The sequence below is a fragment of the Bubalus kerabau genome, chromosome 4 (assembly GCF_029407905.1).
Source record: "Bubalus kerabau isolate K-KA32 ecotype Philippines breed swamp buffalo chromosome 4, PCC_UOA_SB_1v2, whole genome shotgun sequence".
In the NCBI taxonomy this organism is placed as follows: Eukaryota; Metazoa; Chordata; class Mammalia; order Artiodactyla; family Bovidae; genus Bubalus; species Bubalus kerabau.
In genome coordinates, this window is record NC_073627.1 from 16,030,091 (window position 1) to 16,049,036 (window position 18,946).

The following is an 18,946-nucleotide window of genomic DNA, read 5'->3' on the forward strand; positions in this document are numbered from 1 at the left end:
TGTCCGTGCCTTTGTTGTTGTTGTTGTTTACTTGCTAAATTGTGTCTGACGCTTTTGTGACCCTATGGACTGTAGCCCACCAGGTTCCTCTGTTTGTGGGATTTCCCAGGCAAGAATACTGAAGTGGGTTGCTATTTCCTTGTCTAGGGGATCTTCCTGACCCAGGGATCAAATCCTGCCTTGGCAGGTGGATTTTTTACCACTGAGCCACCAGGGAAGCCCATCCATGCCTTTATTTCCCTTAAATCGGACTGTTGAAGGGTTCTTTTCCTATGAAACTGTGTTGTGTAAAATCGCTGACACGTGATTGTTTTATTCCTCCCCTGACCCTAGATGGCAGTTTTGTATGGTTTAACCCAGTGGCTCTCAAATTTTAACCTGCTTCAAAACTCTTGTGAGTTTCTCAAAACCTAGATTCCCAGTCCCAGCCTCCCAGAGTCAGGTGAGGCAGCTCTGAGCCAGGCCCCCCAAACCTGCATTTCTAATGAGCTCTGGGTGATGTCCTATGCAAATAGTAGAGACCTAGTGTTTTGGGGAAAGTAACATGATAACCGGAGTCAGACTGGCCTGTGTTCCAGTCCCAGCTCCTTCGCCATCTATGTGACCTTGAACGAATCACTGCTCTCTGGTTGGCTGGGTTCTCTAACTCCACATGGGAGAAAAATGGTAGACTCCTCAGGGCAACGGTGCCCAACCTTTTTGGCACCAGGGACTGGTTTCATGGAAGACAATTCTTCCACGGACTGGCGTGGGGTTGGGGATGGTTTGGGGGGATTCAAGCACACTGCCGTTTTTGTGCATTTTATTTCGGTGGTTCAGATGGTAATGAACCCACCTTCAGCGCAGGAGACACAGGTTCTATCCCTGGGTCAGGAAGATGCCCTGGAGAAGGGAATGGCTACCCACTCCAGTATCCTTGCCTGGAGAATTCCATGGACAGAGGAGCCTGGCGGGCTACAGTCTATGGGGTCACAAAAGAGTCGGACACGACTGAGCCACTAACACTTAACACCTTATTTCTATTATTATTATTATTATTACATCAGCTCCCCCTCAGGTCATCAGGCATCATATCCCAGAGGTTGGGGGCCCCTGCCTCAGGAGGTGGCCGGGGGAACTGACCGTGATGGAAGAAAGCACAGTGTGGGTCGGTACCAGGAACTCCTGGCCCTTTTGTTCTCCTCCCATCTCACCCTCTGCTCCTGGGAATCAGGCCCCGGGCGTTGGGAGGATGTGGAGATGGCCTGAACTGCATCCATCCTGCCACTTTCTGGGTGGGGCGCTGGAGGAGGGAAGGGGGTACAGGGGTCCAGGAGAAATGGGATGTGAGGTCGTGGTCCAGCTGACCAGAATTTCTGCAGCCGGGCGGAGGGAGGCGTTTCTCCTCACCCTGCCGACCCTACTCCTCGGGGCGGGGTCACCCCTGCCAGGAGAGCTGTGCCCTGCTGCCCCGGGTGGGGGCGATGCTACCCCGGGCAACAGCGGGTGGGAAGACGCACGTCCCCACGTTCCGCAAAGGCCGGTGGAATCCTTGAGCTGCTCTGTCAGCGCTTCTCAGATAACGCTGAGCTCCGCTGGGGGCAGGGGCGGACCGGCGGCCTGGGGAGTCACCACGGCTGAGGAGGGGACGGTGGGATGGGGTTCCGACAGCCAGACAGCAGAACCCAGGCTGACTGCTCCTAGAAGGGGGTCTTAGGGAGCGGGGAGAGTAAAGGAAATGCCTCAGCAGGACTTTGGGACAGGATTCCTGATGGCGGGGTTGCAGGCTCTGAATAGATGTTTGTGAGGGCAAGTTTAAGGGGCCTGGGAGTGACTAGAAGGGTCGCAGTGGTTTCTGTGTACATGTAAACTCAAAAACATTTTAGGCCCCTACTTCGCCATTTTCTGACTGGGAAACTTTGAGCAAGTTATTTACACTCTCTCTGGCCTCAGTTTTTCTCATCTGGAAAATGGGGATGAGGCGGGTAGTGGCTACTCTGCTGGTGGTCGGAAGGATTAAACCGACCTAAGTGCTCAGCAAAGTGCTTGGCCCACGAGGCCAGGGGAGCTGAAAAGTTACAGGCATTCAGGGAGCAGTGGCAGATTCCACACCTGCCACCAACCGGCGCCACACGCCAGGCGCTGGGCTCCTGCCACGTGCCGGTTCCTGTGCCAGGGGCTTTACGTGTATTATCCCTACTGCTCCTGACAACCCCATGAGGCAGGTAATGTTGGCTCTGTGCTCCCAGGAGGCACAGCCCAGAACCACACAGCAAGTGTGAAACGGAGCCTGGACTAGAAACTGAGTCTGCGTACTTTCAACAACAAGAGCATCAATATCATCATTAGTGATACTAACGATGAGTTAGCATCAGAGTACCAGTGGTGACAACCGACCTCTGTTCATGCTCATACAGCATTCTGAGCATTTCCGGATATTATTCTCTCTCTTTTTAAAAATTGTATTTATTTACTTTTGGCTTTGCTGGCTCTTCATTGCTCTGAGGGCTTTTCTCTAGTTATGGCGAGCAGGGTCTGCTCTTCGTCGCAGCGTGTGAGCTTCTCATTGCAGAGGCTTCTCTTGTTGCAGAGCTCAGGCTGTAGGACACTCAGGCTTCGATAGCTGTGGCACAGAGGCTCAGGAGTCGCGGCTCCCGGGCTCTAGAGCCTGGGCTCAATAGTTGTGGTGCATGGGCTTAGTCCCTCTGAGGCATATGGGATCTTCCCAAATCAGGGATTGAACCCGTGTCTCCTGCACTGGGAGGTGGATTCTTTTCCACTGAGCCACCAGAGTGGTCCCTGGGTATTGATCTCTTAATGCTCACCAGCCTCCATGTGGTGTGTGCTGGATTCTGTTTTGTTTTTCATATTAAAATATTTAATAATATTTAACTTTAATTGTCTGTGTTGGGCCCCAGTTGCAGCACACAGGATCTTTCATCTTCCTTGAGGCATGCGTGATCTGTGGCATGGGAACTCTTAGTTGCATCATGTGGGACCTAGTTCCCTGACCAGGGATCGAACCCAGACCCCTTGAACTGGGAGCTCAGAGTCTTAACCATTAGACCACCAGGGAGGCCCCAGGGATGTGCTGTCTTATCTCTATTTTATAGACAAGAAAGCAGAGGCTCAGGGGGCTTCCTTAGTAACCTGTGCAGGATTTGAACCCAAGGAGTCAGGTCCCAGAATCCAGAACCACTGCACGGCACTGCCTCTGTATGTGCCCCCACGCCTCCCATCACACACACACACACACACACACACACACACACACCCTGACATCCTTCTCAGGCCCAGCTCTGCAGCTCTCCCACTTTGCTCAAAGGGAGCGGAGCGGCCCGGGGAGGCGCGCTGCCAGCTCCTTGGGCACTGGCCCCGCCTACCACCCTCCCAGGCCTCATGGAAGCAAGTGTCTGCCAGAGGGCATGGGGCACCCTGCCAGGGAGGGTGGGGACCCAGGTCCCCAGTGTCCATGGCACTCAGGTACTTCCTTGGGGGTGAAGAAGAGGAAATGACCAGGTCATAGGGAACCCTCCCGTCGGAGCCCACTCCTGGGGAACCTAATGTCCATCCCCATTCCCTAATTTAACCCACCCCCCATGCCTTGCCTGGGGCAGCTATTTCTGTCCCAAGCAGGAGCCGTGTGCAAACCCTGGTGACCCAGAGAGCAGCTAATTCCCATCTCAGATGTGTTTCTGGCAACTGGACACCTCCCCCCAGAGAGGGAAAGACAGACCAGTACATTGTGGTGGGGGGCAAAGGCAGGACAGTAGCCAAAAGGCATGGTGATGGAGCGAATCCCCCAGCACATTGCCCCAGAGAGAGAAGATGAACAATACATAATAGATACATATATATATTTTTTTAATTTTTCTGCTCCAGTTCATATTTATTTATTTTTAATTGGAGGATAATTGCTTTACAATATTGCATTGGTTTCTTCCATATGACAATGTGAATCAGCTTTAATTATACCTATATCCCCTCCCTCTCGAACCTCCCTGCCTATAATTATTTTAAAGATACGTCAACATGATAGTTAAGACAATGACAAAAAGACCTTAGAGGACACTGGTGAAAGCCAGACAGATTCACATGTACGGTCCTCCCCTGGTCACTCAGGGAATTGGTTCCAAAACCCCCTGTGTGTTAGTTGCTCAGTCGTGTTGACCCCCTGGACTGTAGCCCACCAGGCTCCTCTGTCCATGGAATTCTCCAGGCAAGAATACTGGGGTGGGTAGCCATTCCCTTCTCCAGGAGATCTTCCCAACTCAGGGATCGAACCTGGGTCTCCTGCATTGCAGGCAGATTCTTTTTCGTCTTGGGGGCTTCCCTAAGCCCTCAAGACCCCTTGCAGATACCCAAATCTGGGGATACTCAAATCCGATAGAAAACAGCGTAGTGCAGTTGACCCTACTTCTTTCATGTACAGTCGCACACTCAGCCCCACCCTGAGGCCCCCAGAGTAAGATCTGCCTCTGGTTGACAGGAGCCAGGACCTCCCCCTCCTCAGTCAGGCTGCACCGTCCTCCTCTGTCCTGGGAGGTGGGTTGATGGAAGACGGAGCCACTGCGCTGCACAGCTTCTGGGGTGGCCTTTCACACTGTAGTCTAAATAAATGATGCCCTCCAAAGTTGTGCCAGGCTTTCCAGGTAGCATCAGTGGTAAAGAACCCACCTGCCAATGCAGGAGATGCCAGAGACTTGGGTTTGATCTCTAGGTCAGGAATATCCCCTGGAGTAGGAAATGGCAGCCCACGCCAGTATTTTTGCACGGCCAATCCCATGGATAAAGGAGCCTGGCGGGCTACAGTCCACGGGGTCGCAAAGAGTTGGGTATGACTGAGCACACACACACACAAAGTTGTGCAATGACAGGAAACCTGGATTCTGGTTCTGGATGTGCTGTGTGTCCTTAGGCAAGTCACTCCACCTCTCTGGGAGAACTCAGGCTCCTCATTCATAAAAGGCAGAGCTGGCCTCAGAGTTCATTGCACTCCTGCCACTACCGTGTAGAACCTTCTATTACTGCACACATAACAGCCCACACGTTTTGAGTGCCTACTGTGCGCTCTAGTTGTATCGGCCTTTCAGTCCTCACAACAACAACGTGAGGAGGTAGGTACTGGAATCATCGCCATTGTACAGATAAGGAAACCGAGGCACGGGGCAGCGATAGGACTTGCCTCTGGACACACAGCTCATCACTTGGGGTTCAAGGCCAAGCAGCATGGTTTCAAAGCCTGTGAACCCCAGTCTCTACTTTGTGCAAACCCACTGCATTGTAATCGTCTGATCAAATGTCTGTCTCTAGGCTGGGAGCAAACTGAGGCCAGTCATTCCTGCACACAGTAGGAGAGGCTCAGTAAATATCCACCAAAAAAAATAAAGCCGAGGGAGGTAGACCAGTAGCCTCTTACATCCCTTTCAGTGAGGATAAGAGAAGAGTGCCAGCAGAGCAGGGAACCCCGGGGGAAAGAAAGGGAGTGAGCCGAGGTAGATCAGACGTCCTTCCACAGCAACCGGGGATGCATGTCTGAGTCCTGTGAGCTCCAGGGGGCACTAGTGGTAAAGAATCCACATGTCAATGTAGGAGACGCAGGAGACATGGGTTCGATCCCTGGGTCAGGAAGATCTCCTGGAGGAGGAAATGGCAACCCAATCCAGTCCAGCATTCTTGCCTGGAGAATCCCACGGCCAGAAGAATCGTGCTGGCTACAGTCCATGGGGTTGAAAAGAGTCAGACACGACTGAGGACACAGGAGCACGTACCAGGAGCCCATGGACTATTAGAAGTCCCACTTACAAGACAAGAGAAGGCTCAAAATAGTCAGGCTCCCAATGAGTCCTCGAAGCTTGGAGACGGGAGACCTAGTTTTTGATCTGCATCCTCTAGCAGTGGAAGTGGAGGACAGAGTCGTGGAAGAGTCCCTGTCCCCCAGTGGGCCTCCTCAAACCCTGCCTCCACCTTGGTCAGCAGAGTCCTCTTGTGCCCAAGCCTCAGTTTCCTTATCTGTAAAGTGGGCATGACTGTAGCACTTCTCAGCTCCAAGAGCAGTTTTGAGGGTTCTGTTAGGTGCTGCTGCTGATGTTTAGTCACTCAGTCGTGTCCAACCATTTGCAACCCCAAGGACTGAAGCCCACTGCTCCTCTGTCCGTGGAATTCTCCAGACAAGAATACTGGAGTGGGTAGCCATTCCCTTCTCCAGGGAATCTTCCCAACCCAGGGATCAAACCCAGGTCTACTGCATTGCAGGCAGATTCTTTACCATCTGAGCTACCAGGGAAGCCCTCTCTTAGATGATGCCCCTCTTTAATGCCCACCAAGTGGTAGGTCTGACTTGGAGGCCCGAGGACCCTCATGTGGACTGAAGGTGGCACCCTCGGGGCCCTGCAGCTAAGCTCAGGCTCCCACTCACCTCCTGCTCTCCAGGTCTTGAACCTGTTCTTGGCCCTGCTGCTCAGCTCCTTCAGTGCCGACAGCCTGGCGGCCTCGGACGAGGATGGCGAGATGAACAACCTGCAGATTGCCATCGCTCGCATCACGTGGGGCATCGGCTTCGCCAAAGCCTTCCTCGTGGGGCTGCTGCATGGCAAGGTCCTGAGCCCCAAGGTTATCATGCTCAGCCTTGGAAGCATCGGCGAGGCTGGGGAGGCTGGCGAGGCTCCAGAAAGTGCCCCCGAGGATGAGAAGAAGGAGCCTCCGCCCGAGGAGGATGGCAAGGACCTCAAGAAGGACAACCACATCCTGAACCACATGGGCCTGGCTGACGGTCCTCCCCCCAGCATCGAGTTGGACCACCTCAACTTCATCAACAACCCCTACCTGACCATCCACGTGCCCATCGCCTCCGAGGAGTCTGACCTGGAGATGCCCACAGAGGAGGAAACTGACACCTTCTCTGAGCCTGAGGATGTCAAGGTAAGCCCGTAGCAAGGTCCAGATTCAGGGCTCAGGAGTCAGACAGAGATGACTCTACATTTGTGTATGACCTTGAACATGGCACAAAGCCTCTCCAAGCCTCAGTTTCTCCATCTGTAAGGTGGGGTAATGGTACCTACCTTGTGGTGTTAATGTGAGCATTAGATGAGATGCTGTGTGCAGAGCATCTCTGTGAATGGTGACATATAAATACCATTATTATGACCCACTCCACTTGTCTGAACACCCCAGGCCTTTCCCTGCACTCCTGCCCTGCAGCTCCTCCTGGGTCCCCTCTCACCAGCAGGTGGCGCTGTGAGATAGCATATTCTCACCTGAGAAGCCTGAATCCAGGGCTGGAACCCAAGGGGCCTCTCTTAACCCTGCCCTGGGGTTAAGAAGCCCCTACCAAGTTCTTGCTATTATTGTCTATTTCTGTGTAGACGCCCCCTGGTGGTGGTGGGGACCCGGTCCCAACTTCCCAGCATGGGCCAGAGTGCCAGGTCTGGGCTGGAGACACTGAGGAGGGGGGGTCAGGGATCCAGTGGGGTGGAGCTGAAGAACTGGAGAGCTGGGCCCCAGCCTCAGCTGGAGCCCTGATGCCCACCCCCTGCCCCTGCCCCTCCCCTGTGAGGGTTGGGGAGGCCCTGGTGGTTGCCCCCAGAAGCTCAGGCTGAGCCCCTCACCCACCCTCCAGCTCCATCAGGGGAAGGATCAGCACATAAGCTAGGGCAGGGCCCCCTGACCACCCCCACCCTGGCAGCGTGGGCCCAGCAGGCACCAGAGCCTGAATAAACTTTGCCCTGAAAGCTCTTGACTCCTTATTCCCCCCAAATACGTGGCATACTAAGTTACCAGGGAGCCGAGCGCCTGCCAAGCTATAAATACCCCTGGAAACGTGGCACCAACCTCGGTATGAGGAGTGGGGGTGGAGAAGGGCTGGACAGCAGCCGGGCCAAGGCGCTGGGGACTCTGAAGGGGGCAGGCACAGCTCCCGAGGGGCGGTGAGAAGTGGGGGGCACAGGCAGGGCCAGTGGCTCAGTGGGCATCCTGCCCGACCTAATGCCCCGTGCCTCAGTTTCCCTTTCTGTCAACTGGGCACCAGGCCCTCCCTTTCTGGCCACCATTCTGACAGCTGCCCCCTGCCACTATCCCATGACCCTCTCCATTTTCCTTTTCAGGGGCCTCACCCCAGCCATAAAGGGGGCCCCTTGAGGAGTGGAGGCTGGGCCAGGAGGAGGTGAGGGAGGTCTGGCCAGGCTGGAGTACCAGCCCCCCACCCCCACTCTTTCTGAATTCCCCCATCCTTCCTGGATTCCTCAGCTGAACAGAGCATAAGGGGGCTCGGACCTTGCTCCATCCTGACCCCTTCCCTTCTAGCCAGCATCTCTGAGCCTCTTCAAATCCAAGTGCCCTGAGGATAGGGCCAAGGCCTGGGTCCTTCTGCACAGAGCCCAGAGCTGGCTCCACAATCCAGGGCTGAATGAATGAATGAGTCTGTGAATGAATGAGTCTGCTCCACCCCCCAACCCCGCTTCCCCTTCTCCCTTCTGGGCCCTCCCCTCGGGGCTCCCATCTGGACCCCCTCTGCCCCACGTGACCCTGTGGCCTCCGCAGAAGCCGCTGCAGCCCCTGGATGGGAACTCCTCCGTCTGCAGCACTGCTGACTACAAGCCCCCCGAGGACGACCCCGAGGAACAGGCCGAGGAGAGCCCTGAGGGGGAGCAGCCTGAGGAGTGCTTCACCGAGGGTGAGGGCCAGCCCGCCGGGGTGCCTCCCCCAGCCCAGAAGACCCCGGAAGGGGCAGGCCAGGCTAGGGCCCGAGGAGAGCCTCAGCCTCAGCTCACCGTCTCCTTGGGGACGGCTTGGGGACAGAGGAGTCACCAAAAGCGGCAGGGCCTTCTTCCTCCGATGGTGCCCTGCCCTTCCGCACCCGGGAGAATGCGACCCCAGGAAGGGGTGTCAGAGCAGATGCTTCTGAGCCCCTGCCCCCTCTGCCCCCTGCCGTGTGTGCCGTGGGTGCCAGTCCCAGCAGCCCACAGGCTACTGCACAGAATCCCCATAGAGCCCTGAGTATGGCCGGCACGAAGCAGGCGCTCAGCACTGGCTTCTCTAAGGCTGTCCTTCTCAGCTTCGTCTTCCAGAAAGAGGCCTGCCTGGCCCTTCCGGAACATTCTTTGCCCAGAGAGTTTGGGTTGTGCAGAGTGGAGGCTGCCTGGGGGACATGGGGGAGGATGGGGACAGCTGAAAGCCGTGGAACCTGCGTGGGTGGCCCGCACCCCTGTTCTCCGGCGTGTCTCTGCATGCAGTCAGGGTGGGGAGGGGGGGAGGGGGCATATCCTGGGAAGGGGAGGGGGGGAAATGGGCTGACCGTGACGGGTGCCCCTGCCGCCCTCCCTCCCCAGCCTGCGTGCAGCGCTTTCCCTTCCTCTACGTGGACATCTCCCAGGGTCGAGGGAAGAAGTGGTGGACCCTCCGCAGGGCCTGCTTCAAGATCGTCGAGCACAACTGGTTTGAGACCTTCATTGTCTTCATGATCCTGCTCAGCAGTGGGGCCTTGGTAGGCGCCGCCCTGAGGGCCGGGCATGGGCAGGGGCAGGGGCCAGGCCGGAAGCAGGCTGTCTCAGGGCTCCCTCCTTTCTGCACCATGGGAGGGACACTTGCTGGACAGGCCCGAACCCAGAGAGAGAGCCCTGAAGAACTCACCAGTGCTTCCAGGGTGTGTGGCAGACTGCTCATTTTCACCAAGAGGCAGATGGGCTCTGACCCTATATGCCTCCCTGGCTGACAAGTCCCGACCAGGGAGCAGGTGGGAAGGGAATATGGGGTGGGGGGGCCAGCCTGTGTCACAGCAAACCCCCCTGCAGGTTAGTGAACATTCCTATCATTAGGTCTGGGGAAGGGGAGCTGAGGGGCTTCCCCCCACCAGGAACTCCCCCGCTCACCCCCACGATGGGCGCGGGGAGTCTGCCCCCGCATCTAACCCCAGTGCCAGACCCCTGGGAACCCGCAGCTGTAGGGACGTGGCTGCTGCCCCAGCCTCCGGGCCCTGGCCACCCACCTGCTGGTGCCCCCAGGCCTTCGAGGACATCCACATTGAGCAGCGGCGAGTCATCCGCACCATCCTGGAGTACGCTGACAAGGTCTTCACCTACGTCTTCATCCTGGAGATGCTACTCAAGTGGGTGGCCTACGGCTTCAAGGTGTACTTCACCAATGCCTGGTGCTGGCTCGACTTCCTCATCGTGGACGTGAGTCCGCCTCACTCCCGCCCGGCCCCGCCGCCAGCTCCGGAGGCCCTCACTGGGGCCAAGGCCCCGCGCTCCCTGACCACCCGCCCTCCCGTTTGCAGGTCTCCATCATCAGCCTGGTGGCCAACTGGCTGGGCTACTCGGAGCTGGGACCCATCAAATCCCTGCGGACGCTGCGGGCCCTGCGCCCCCTGAGGGCACTGTCTCGATTCGAGGGCATGAGGGTGGGTGTCGAGGGGGACTGTGAGTAGGGCTAAGGATTGGGGGAGCAGCCACAGCTTGGAAGGGGGCTGAGGGCGTGTGTGTACTCTGGCCACCACCAGGAGTCCAGGTTTGGGGGGGCCCCAGGCAACTGACGGCAAAAGGAGAAGCAGGTGGCAGAGGATGAGATGGTTAGATAGCATCACTGACTCAATGGACATGAATTTGAGCAAACTCCGGGAGGTGGCGGAGGACAGACGAGCCTGGCGGGCTACCGTGCATGAGGTCGCAAAGAGTCGGACACGACTGAGTGACTGAGCGACAACAACAACGACAAAAGGCACCCCCACACACCAGCCCAGGTGCCCGTTCCTGCCCGCAGCCCCCTCCTTCACTCCTCTCTGCCACCACTAGGGGGCAGCAGAGGCTGCAGCCACTCCCAGGAGGGGCCTGAGGGCACCCAGGCAGGAGAGGAAGGAAAGGTCTGTGGGTTTATAGGTGACTCTCCCCAGCCTCAGACTGGGGCCCCCCAGGGCTCCGAGCCTGCCCATCCTTCCCTCAGGCCCCTGAGGGCGGAAGTGACAGGTAAATACAGGGTTCGGGCAAGACCAAGGGGACTTCCCCGGCCAAGGCTGGAAGTAGGGGTTCTGTTAAGAGCAAGGCCTACTCTGGGGGGGACAGACTTCCATGAAGCAGATGGTTGCAGATCAGCAGGGCACTCAGCCTGGGGTCTCCCATACAAGAGCCCGGCCCAGCCAGGGATCCCTCCCCACTGGGGGAAAATGACCTGGCCATGGCCGCACACCTGGTTGATGCCCCAGCCAGGAATAGAATTGCCCTGGGCATCACCGGGCTTACACCACTCACTTTGTCTGGAGGTCATGAAACCACTTCTCCTTGAAAACAGATTAATTCTCAGATTCAGCTCAGCCGGAAACAATGAGGTTGGCCTGTGTGGCCAGGGCTGGCTGGGCCCAGAGCTCCAGTCCCCAAGGTGCCTGCTGCTTCAAAGGCTCCGTTCTTTTCTGGGTCTTTGTCTCTAATCCTGTGAGCAGATGAGCCGGGGGGCCAGGTCACGGGGACTGAGTTTCCTATGGGGGCCGAGGAAAGAGTGTTTGTCTCCTGCCTGGTGACCCGTGGCCGGGCTGCTTCCAAAGAAGCCCAGCTCCCCACCCTGGGCTGTTGGCTCCAGCGAAGCAGAGAGCCCTCTTCAGCCAGCAGGCCGGCAACCCCCTACCCCTGCTCCCTGTTCCCACCATCCCCTACCCCCACAAAAAGCCCAGTAGACTTCTCCTGCAGGCCTGGGTTCATTCAGATCAGCCCTCCTCCAGGAAGCCTTCCCTGCCTGGTCCCTTGGTTGGTGTGGGTGGGGAGTCCTCTCCCAGAGGAGACTGGGTGATGCCCCCTACCCTGCTGCCTAGGAGAGGATCTGGCAGTGACTCCCTCCTCCCCACCCCCGGCCCCCCAGGTGGTGGTGAATGCCCTCCTGGGAGCCATCCCCTCCATCATGAACGTGCTACTCGTCTGCCTCATCTTCTGGCTCATCTTCAGCATCATGGGCGTCAACCTATTTGCCGGCAAGTTCTACTACTGCATCAACACCACCACCTCCGAGAGATTCGACATCACCGAGGTCAACAACAAGTCCGAATGCGAGAGCCTGATGCACACGGGCCAGGTCCGCTGGCTCAACGTCAAGGTCAACTACGACAACGTGGGTCTCGGCTACCTCTCGCTCCTACAGGTGGTGAGTGTGACGTGCGGCCCCTGCATGAGGCAGGGGTGGAGACGCCCCTGGAATCTCACTGGGACTGAGCCCATGGCCACTCCTCGTTAGGGAACCTCCCACCCGCCTCCAGGGCTGGAGGACCCAGAGGTCGTGTCCATACCTGTCTGTATTTTGATGGTCTGTATTTGATGCCTGCCCAGTGGGACTCAGAGCAGGCAGCTTCTGGGGTGGGCAGGGAGGGAAACTCATGGATGGTGGAAGCAGCTAGCAGCCCCTCCCCTCACACCCAACCACACTCTCGCAGGCCACCTTCAAGGGCTGGATGGACATCATGTATGCTGCCGTGGACTCCCGGGAGGTGAGTGGGGGTCCCCGAAATGTGGCTGGTGAGTGAGCCAGGGGAGAGGACTCAGATCCATCCCCACCCCACGCCGCCTCCTCGGGAGCCCCCGAGACCCCACTGCCTACAGGGGTGGGTGGGCCCACAGCAGGACAGGGAGCAGGCAGCGTGTGCCCCCAGCCCACCCCGCATACCCGCCCCTGTCCTGTGACCGCTGCAGAAGGAAGAGCAGCCGCAGTATGAGGTGAACCTCTACATGTACCTCTATTTCGTCATCTTCATCATCTTCGGCTCCTTCTTCACCCTCAACCTCTTCATTGGCGTCATCATCGACAACTTCAACCAGCAGAAGAAGAAGATGAGTATCTAGCCCGCCTTCCCCCCCGGGTCCTCCCCGCGCTGGGCTCCCTCCTCACACCCGCTTTGTCCACTCCTCCTTTCGTATGTTCACAAACACTAAGCATCCGATCGAGGCAGAGCCTGGGTTCTGATCCCACCAGGTGACCTTGAACTAGTGACGGGGCCAATGTGAACCTTGGTTTCCTTCTGTACAAAATGAGGCTCATGCTGCCTCCTTTGCTGGCTCATTCTGAGGACCCAGTGAAATACTGATGGAAGGTGGCCCAAAGTGGGCCGTGAGGGCTGCGCTGGCCCCTTCCCTCTGTCTGTCACCCGCCCCCCCTTTCTCTGGACCCTTCCGTCCCCCTTCCCTGCCTCCTTCAACCCTCATCTCTGGCCCTCTAAGCAGGTCTCCTTCCCTCTTCCCACCAGGCCCCCCTGCTGGGATGGGGGAGGGTTTTACACAGATGTTTGAGGTAGGGAAGTCCTGGAAGCTGAGAAGGGGGACTCTCCAACCTTATGGGCCCCATCCCATTGTACTTTGGAGGGAAAGACATCTTCATGACAGAGGAACAGAAGAAATACTATAATGCCATGAAGAAGCTTGGCTCCAAGAAGCCTCAGAAGCCAATTCCCCGGCCCCAGGTACCAGCCCTCTGGGCCCCTCCCGCTACAGCCCATATGAGGCACCTGCCCAAGGGGGCCCTGTGCGGGGGGTGCAAAAGGCAACCTGCTCTCTGCCCACCAGGCTGTGTCCCTGGTGTGAGGCTGGGGCCCCCTGCAGGAAGGTTGTGCCCACCTGCTGGGAGGGGCACCTCTCCATAACGCCACACTTCATGTACAAGCAAGCAGCAGCCTGATAAACTCCAGTCACTGATTTACCCCTTGCCTAACCCTGCCCAGCGCCCCCAGCGTCCATTCAGCTCCTTAGCTGGTGGCCTCTGGGGGCAAGGGCCCCTGGAGAGGGGAGGAAGAGGATGTCCAGACAGCTCCCCCAGTGAGCAGCCACTTCGGGAGAAGGAGGAGGGGTTGCTGAGGGCCCTTAATTCAGGAAGAAGTTTCCAGAGAGAGGAAGGAGGCCCACAGACCCCACAGAGTGGCCCGTCTCCACGGGTCCCCCCGCCTCCTGCGGCCCCAGCCCTGACGCCTTCGTTCTCTCTCTCTCACCTCCCCACCCCCCCACTCTTGTGTCCTGTCCTCTCGCCTCTCCTGCCGGTGCACGTCCTGCTCTGACCGCTGCCCGCACCACCACCCCTGCTGCAGAACAAGGTCCAGGGCATGGTGTACGACCTGGTGACCCAGCAGGCGTTCGATATCACCATCATGATCCTCATTTGCCTCAACATGGTCACCATGATGGTGGAGACGGACGACCAGAGCCAGCTCAAGGTGGACATCCTGTACAACATCAACATGGTCTTCATCATCATCTTCACGGGCGAGTGTGTGCTCAAGATGCTGGCCCTGCGCCAGTACTACTTCACCGTCGGCTGGAATATCTTCGACTTCGTGGTCGTCATCCTGTCCATTGTGGGTGAGCAGGGCCAGGCTGGGCTGAGTTGTTCGGGAAGGCCCGGGGTCCCCCTCCTCGTGTCCACACGCGCACCTGCTCATGCACTTGGTATGCTTTTACACACACACAGACACACACACACATGCATTTGCACCCGGTGTCTGCACTAAATGCACAGAAGCACAGATGGTGGGTTCCCAGGCAGCCTATTACCTGTGCACACACGAGTACAGCTCCAGAAGCATTCACCTGACCCGAAGATGCACGTTCAGGTCCCAATGTGCTTTGGGAAAGACATAAGAAGATGGTTCCAGGACTTCCCTGGTGGCCCTGTGGCTAAGACTCTGCACTCCTGATGCAGGGGCCCCAGGTTCGATCCCTGGTCAGGGAACTAGATCCCGCATGCCACAACTAAAGATCCCACATACCACAACTAAAGATCCCACATATTGCAACGAAGACCCATCACAGCCAAATAAAGAAACTTTAAAAAAAGAAGATGGATCTAGCAGCCTTACGCACAGGAGAGGTGTGTGTAATTATGACAGTAACTAGCTGTCATTTATCCATCACTTACAGTTTGCCTGAACTAGGCCATGCACTTCACAGTATTAGCTGTGTGATTAGTAACTGTTCCTAACAAATGTCCTGAGACTGGGACTGTTGTCACCTCCATCTTACAGATGAGGAAACTGAGTCACAAACCAGGTAGGCAACATGCCCATCATCACACACCCAGAGCTGTTCTCCCCCTCACTCTCATCCATGGCATCTGTGAACAGCCTTGGCAATGGGCCTTACCCACCCCCCCCCATCCACTTTGGCACATCCCACCTCCACCGGGCTGCATCAGGGCAGAGATGGAGCCCAGGACCCCAAGAGCCCTGGGAGAGTCTAATGGGTCAGGGCACTCAGGCTGTGCACTGAGCGATGAATTTCTACTGCTCCTTCCTGGGGTAGACGAGCCTAGCACTCCATGCCCCAAGGAGCTGCGCCTTCCCCCTGCTCCCCGACCCTGCCGCCCACCCCCAGGGCAGCAGTGCTTCCTCGAGGCTTCCTCCCTTGCAGGCCTGGCGCTCTCAGACCTGATCCAGAAATACTTCGTGTCACCCACGCTGTTCCGTGTGATCCGCCTGGCGAGGATCGGGCGGGTCCTGCGGCTGATCCGCGGGGCCAAGGGCATCCGGACGCTGCTCTTTGCGCTCATGATGTCACTGCCCGCCCTCTTCAACATTGGCCTCCTCCTCTTCCTGGTCATGTTCATCTACTCCATCTTCGGCATGTCCAACTTCGCCTATGTCAAGAAGGAGTCGGGCATTGATGACATGTTTAACTTCGAGACCTTTGGCAATAGCATCATCTGCCTCTTTGAGATCACCACGTCGGCCGGCTGGGATGGGCTCCTCAACCCCATCCTCAACAGCGGGCCCCCCGACTGTGACCCCAACCTGGAGAACCCAGGCACCAGCATTCGGGGCGACTGCGGCAACCCCTCCATCGGCATCTGCTTCTTCTGCAGCTACATCATCATTTCCTTCCTCATCGTGGTCAACATGTACATCGCCATCATCCTGGAGAACTTCAACGTGGCCACGGAGGAGAGCAGCGAGCCTCTTGGGGAGGATGACTTCGAGATGTTCTACGAGACATGGGAGAAGTTCGACCCCGACGCCACGCAGTTCATCGACTACAGCCGCCTCTCCGACTTCGTGGATACCCTGCAGGAGCCGCTGAGGATCGCCAAGCCCAACAAGATCAAGCTCATCACACTGGACCTGCCCATGGTGCCGGGGGACAAGATCCACTGCCTGGACATCCTCTTTGCCCTGACCAAAGAGGTCCTGGGCGACTCCGGGGAGATGGACGCCCTCAAGGAGACCATGGAGGAGAAGTTCATGGCTGCCAACCCCTCCAAGGTCTCCTATGAGCCCATCACCACCACCCTCAAGAGGAAGCACGAAGAAGTGTGCGCCATCAAGATCCAGAGGGCCTACCGCCGGCATCTCCTGCAGCGCTCCGTGAAGCAGGCCTCCTACATGTACCGCCACAACCATGACGGCGGTGGGGAAGGGGCCCCCGAGAAGGAGGGGCTGATCGCCGACACCATGAGCAAGATGTACGGCCCCAACAACGGGAACAGCGGTGTGCCGAGCAAAGAGGAGGAGAGGGGCTCCACGGGGGACCCCGGACCTGCCATGGGGCTCAGGCCCATCAGCCCCTCCAACGCACCCCTCCCTCCCGCCCCGCCTCTGGGGCAGATGGTGCGCCCAGGGGTCAAAGAGTCTCTCGTCTAGCAAGTGGTGGTGAGGTGGCACAGCCCCGAAGCACCCCCTTGGTGCCTGCCACTGAGGGAGCTAGGGCTGTGCATCCAGGACTGACCCAGCTCCCTGCTGGGGACAGGCTTTGTCCATGCTGGGCTGTCACCCAGGCCATGGAAGGGGGGAATTGTATCTGAAGTCTCCACTCTGGGCTGAGGCCACTGCCTCCGCGATATTTACGTTCAAGTTGCTCTCACCTCCTCGTGGGCCCTGCTGCCCTCCTCACAGCCCCGGGGGAGGTCAGAACATCAGAGTCTCTGCTCCCCACTTGAGAGGAGCCGGCCTGTGATGGAGGGGTTGGCTGCCCTCCTGCCCCCAGAGTCTTAAGGGGTACTGACCTCTCTGCAGACAGTGGCTCAGGCCTCCAGCTCCCTCTGGGACAAGGAAGTCTTAACCTCAATGGGAGCAGACACCTGAGCCCAGGGCCTGCCACCCTGTCCGGCCTCTGGGATGCGGCTCACCCTGTCTGCTCAGGAATTCTGAGGAGAAGGAAAACATCCCTGGTTCAGAAATGGCTCCACATACCCGGTGGTGGGTGGGTGGGGGGGAGGCTACTGGATGCTGAGACATTGGGCTGGGTTGTGGCCCCTGAATCCTTTCCCGATTCATCCATTGCCCAGACCCTCCGGCTCCCTGGCTGGCCCCTGGGAGAAGAGCAGAAGGGAAGATTCCCCTTGGGAATTATCTTTTTCTAGAAAGCATGATGGGGTGGGTAGCAGGGGTTGGATCCCACCAGTGTATCACTACACTGGGGGCTTCCTTGGATTGAGCACCCAGATCTTGGGTGGGGTCGGGGACCCTGGGGCTTGGGAAGAAGATTCCCGTCTTCCTCCTCCATCAGCACCACTTGGGCTCCTGGCAGCCTCCCCAGCCCCAGGGTCCCCTCCTCACCCCCCGCCACACCCTTCTCTTCCTCTTGCGTCATCCTTCCCCCCCTCTTCAAAGTGGTCCTAAGAATGTTCTAGCTGAGCTCACATTCGAGGTTTCAATGCTGAGGTGGGAACTGCTCACCCGGCTCAGGCCCAAGCGTCCAACTTCCAGCCACTGGAAGCTGTGCGGTGCTTCTGTTGGCACCACCGATCTGGGCTCCGGTGAATAGACAGAGGCCGAGCTTGGAGGAGGGGGTGAGACGCCAGCTCGGGGTCACTGGATTTACTCACCTGTGTGTGTGTGTGTGTGCGTCTGTGAACCACTGTGTCCCATAGAACCTGCATATGCATCTGTCTATGTGTATATCTGTGTGTGTCAGCGTGCCCTGGAGTGCCTAACCAGTGGGTATGCGTGTGTCTTCTCTGTCGGCCAGTCTGTGGAAGTGTCCTGTGCTGTGAGTGTGTATGTGAGTGTGAACACACATGGTAAGATTTGCACACTGAGCCCCCCCACCCCACCCCCGCTGCACTTAGTTCCTCTTCTTTTTCTTCTTGTTTCTCGTGAACAGTTTGATTAAAACTCAGGAAGCAGCAAAACCTCCAAACAACATGTGTGTGTGTGTTTGCTTGTGTGCACGCCCACAGGCCGGAGCTTTCCTTTCTGTCTGCCCGCTCTGCCCAGGCATTTCTTTCTTTCATGGCCATGAGGGCACCCTTCTGCCTTCTCTGCTTCTCTTTCTCACACCCACTGTCCAGCCCCGCTCCCCGGCCCCGCCTGGGTCCTCTCTGGAAGGAGGCCCCTGCTTCTTCCATCTCTTCCTGCAGCAGTTCCGGCTCTTTCTTCAGAAGTTCCTCCAGGGGTCAGCCTCTTCTCTGACCAGCACCCTGCCCATGTCCTTTCCTTCCTCCTCCTTGGGGCCGGATGAGTGTGGCCCCAGAGCCTCAGCCTCTGTTGGACTGAACTCTCTCCACTGGGCCGGGTACAGAGCCAGCGTGGCTGAATAGGGTCCAGGCCTCCTCCCCTGCAGACCCACAGCCATTGCACCTCGTCCGGGTGGGAACAGGCCCAAGCCAGGCCAGCAGAAGGCTCCTTTGTACAGTTCTTATAATAAACCTCCCGGTGCCTCGGACGAGTACACTTTTTCCTTCTGTGCCTCTGTGTGCGGACGTGGACGGGAGCTGAGGGTGACAAGAAGGGCTAGGGGGATTGGAAACAAGTGGAGAAGCCTTGGGGAGCTACCAGGAATTGGGGAGGGCAGGATAAAGAGGGCCCCAGCTCCCTCCTCTGGCTCAGTCTGGCTGGAACCCAGCCTCCTCAAGAAGCCAGATGAGGTCAGGAGTCGTTCCCTCACCCCTGCCCGCCCCACTAACAGGCAGCACCCACACTGCCCCTCCCTGCCCGCAATAGTACCCGGGAAATAGGCGTTGGGACCTGTGTGCCCAGACCCTCCTCTCTGGAAGCCCCCATCACTTTTCTGCCTCACCC

General features: G+C 57.7%; 1 protein-coding gene and 1 non-coding gene across 2 annotated transcripts in view; both read left to right on the forward strand.

The window, feature by feature from the left end:
• SCN4A (sodium voltage-gated channel alpha subunit 4) overlaps positions 1-18,614 on the forward strand; it is a 52,552-nt gene extending 33,938 nt beyond the window's left edge. Inside the window, exons 15-25 of the mRNA XM_055575528.1 lie at positions 6,412-6,900; positions 8,518-8,650; positions 9,306-9,460; positions 9,978-10,151; positions 10,253-10,375; positions 11,821-12,099; positions 12,386-12,439; positions 12,642-12,779; positions 13,301-13,405; positions 14,024-14,294; positions 15,342-18,614. Of these exons, the coding sequence (XP_055431503.1) occupies positions 6,412-6,900; positions 8,518-8,650; positions 9,306-9,460; positions 9,978-10,151; positions 10,253-10,375; positions 11,821-12,099; positions 12,386-12,439; positions 12,642-12,779; positions 13,301-13,405; positions 14,024-14,294; positions 15,342-16,567 (3,147 nt within the window). The 3' untranslated portion in view covers positions 16,568-18,614. The remainder of the gene's footprint in view (positions 1-6,411; positions 6,901-8,517; positions 8,651-9,305; positions 9,461-9,977; positions 10,152-10,252; positions 10,376-11,820; positions 12,100-12,385; positions 12,440-12,641; positions 12,780-13,300; positions 13,406-14,023; positions 14,295-15,341) is intronic.
• Positions 14,592-14,664, forward strand: TRNAR-CCU (transfer RNA arginine (anticodon CCU)). The gene has a single exon. It is a non-coding gene; the product is annotated as a tRNA-Arg (tRNA).
• Positions 18,615-18,946: the final 332 nt, after the last annotated feature.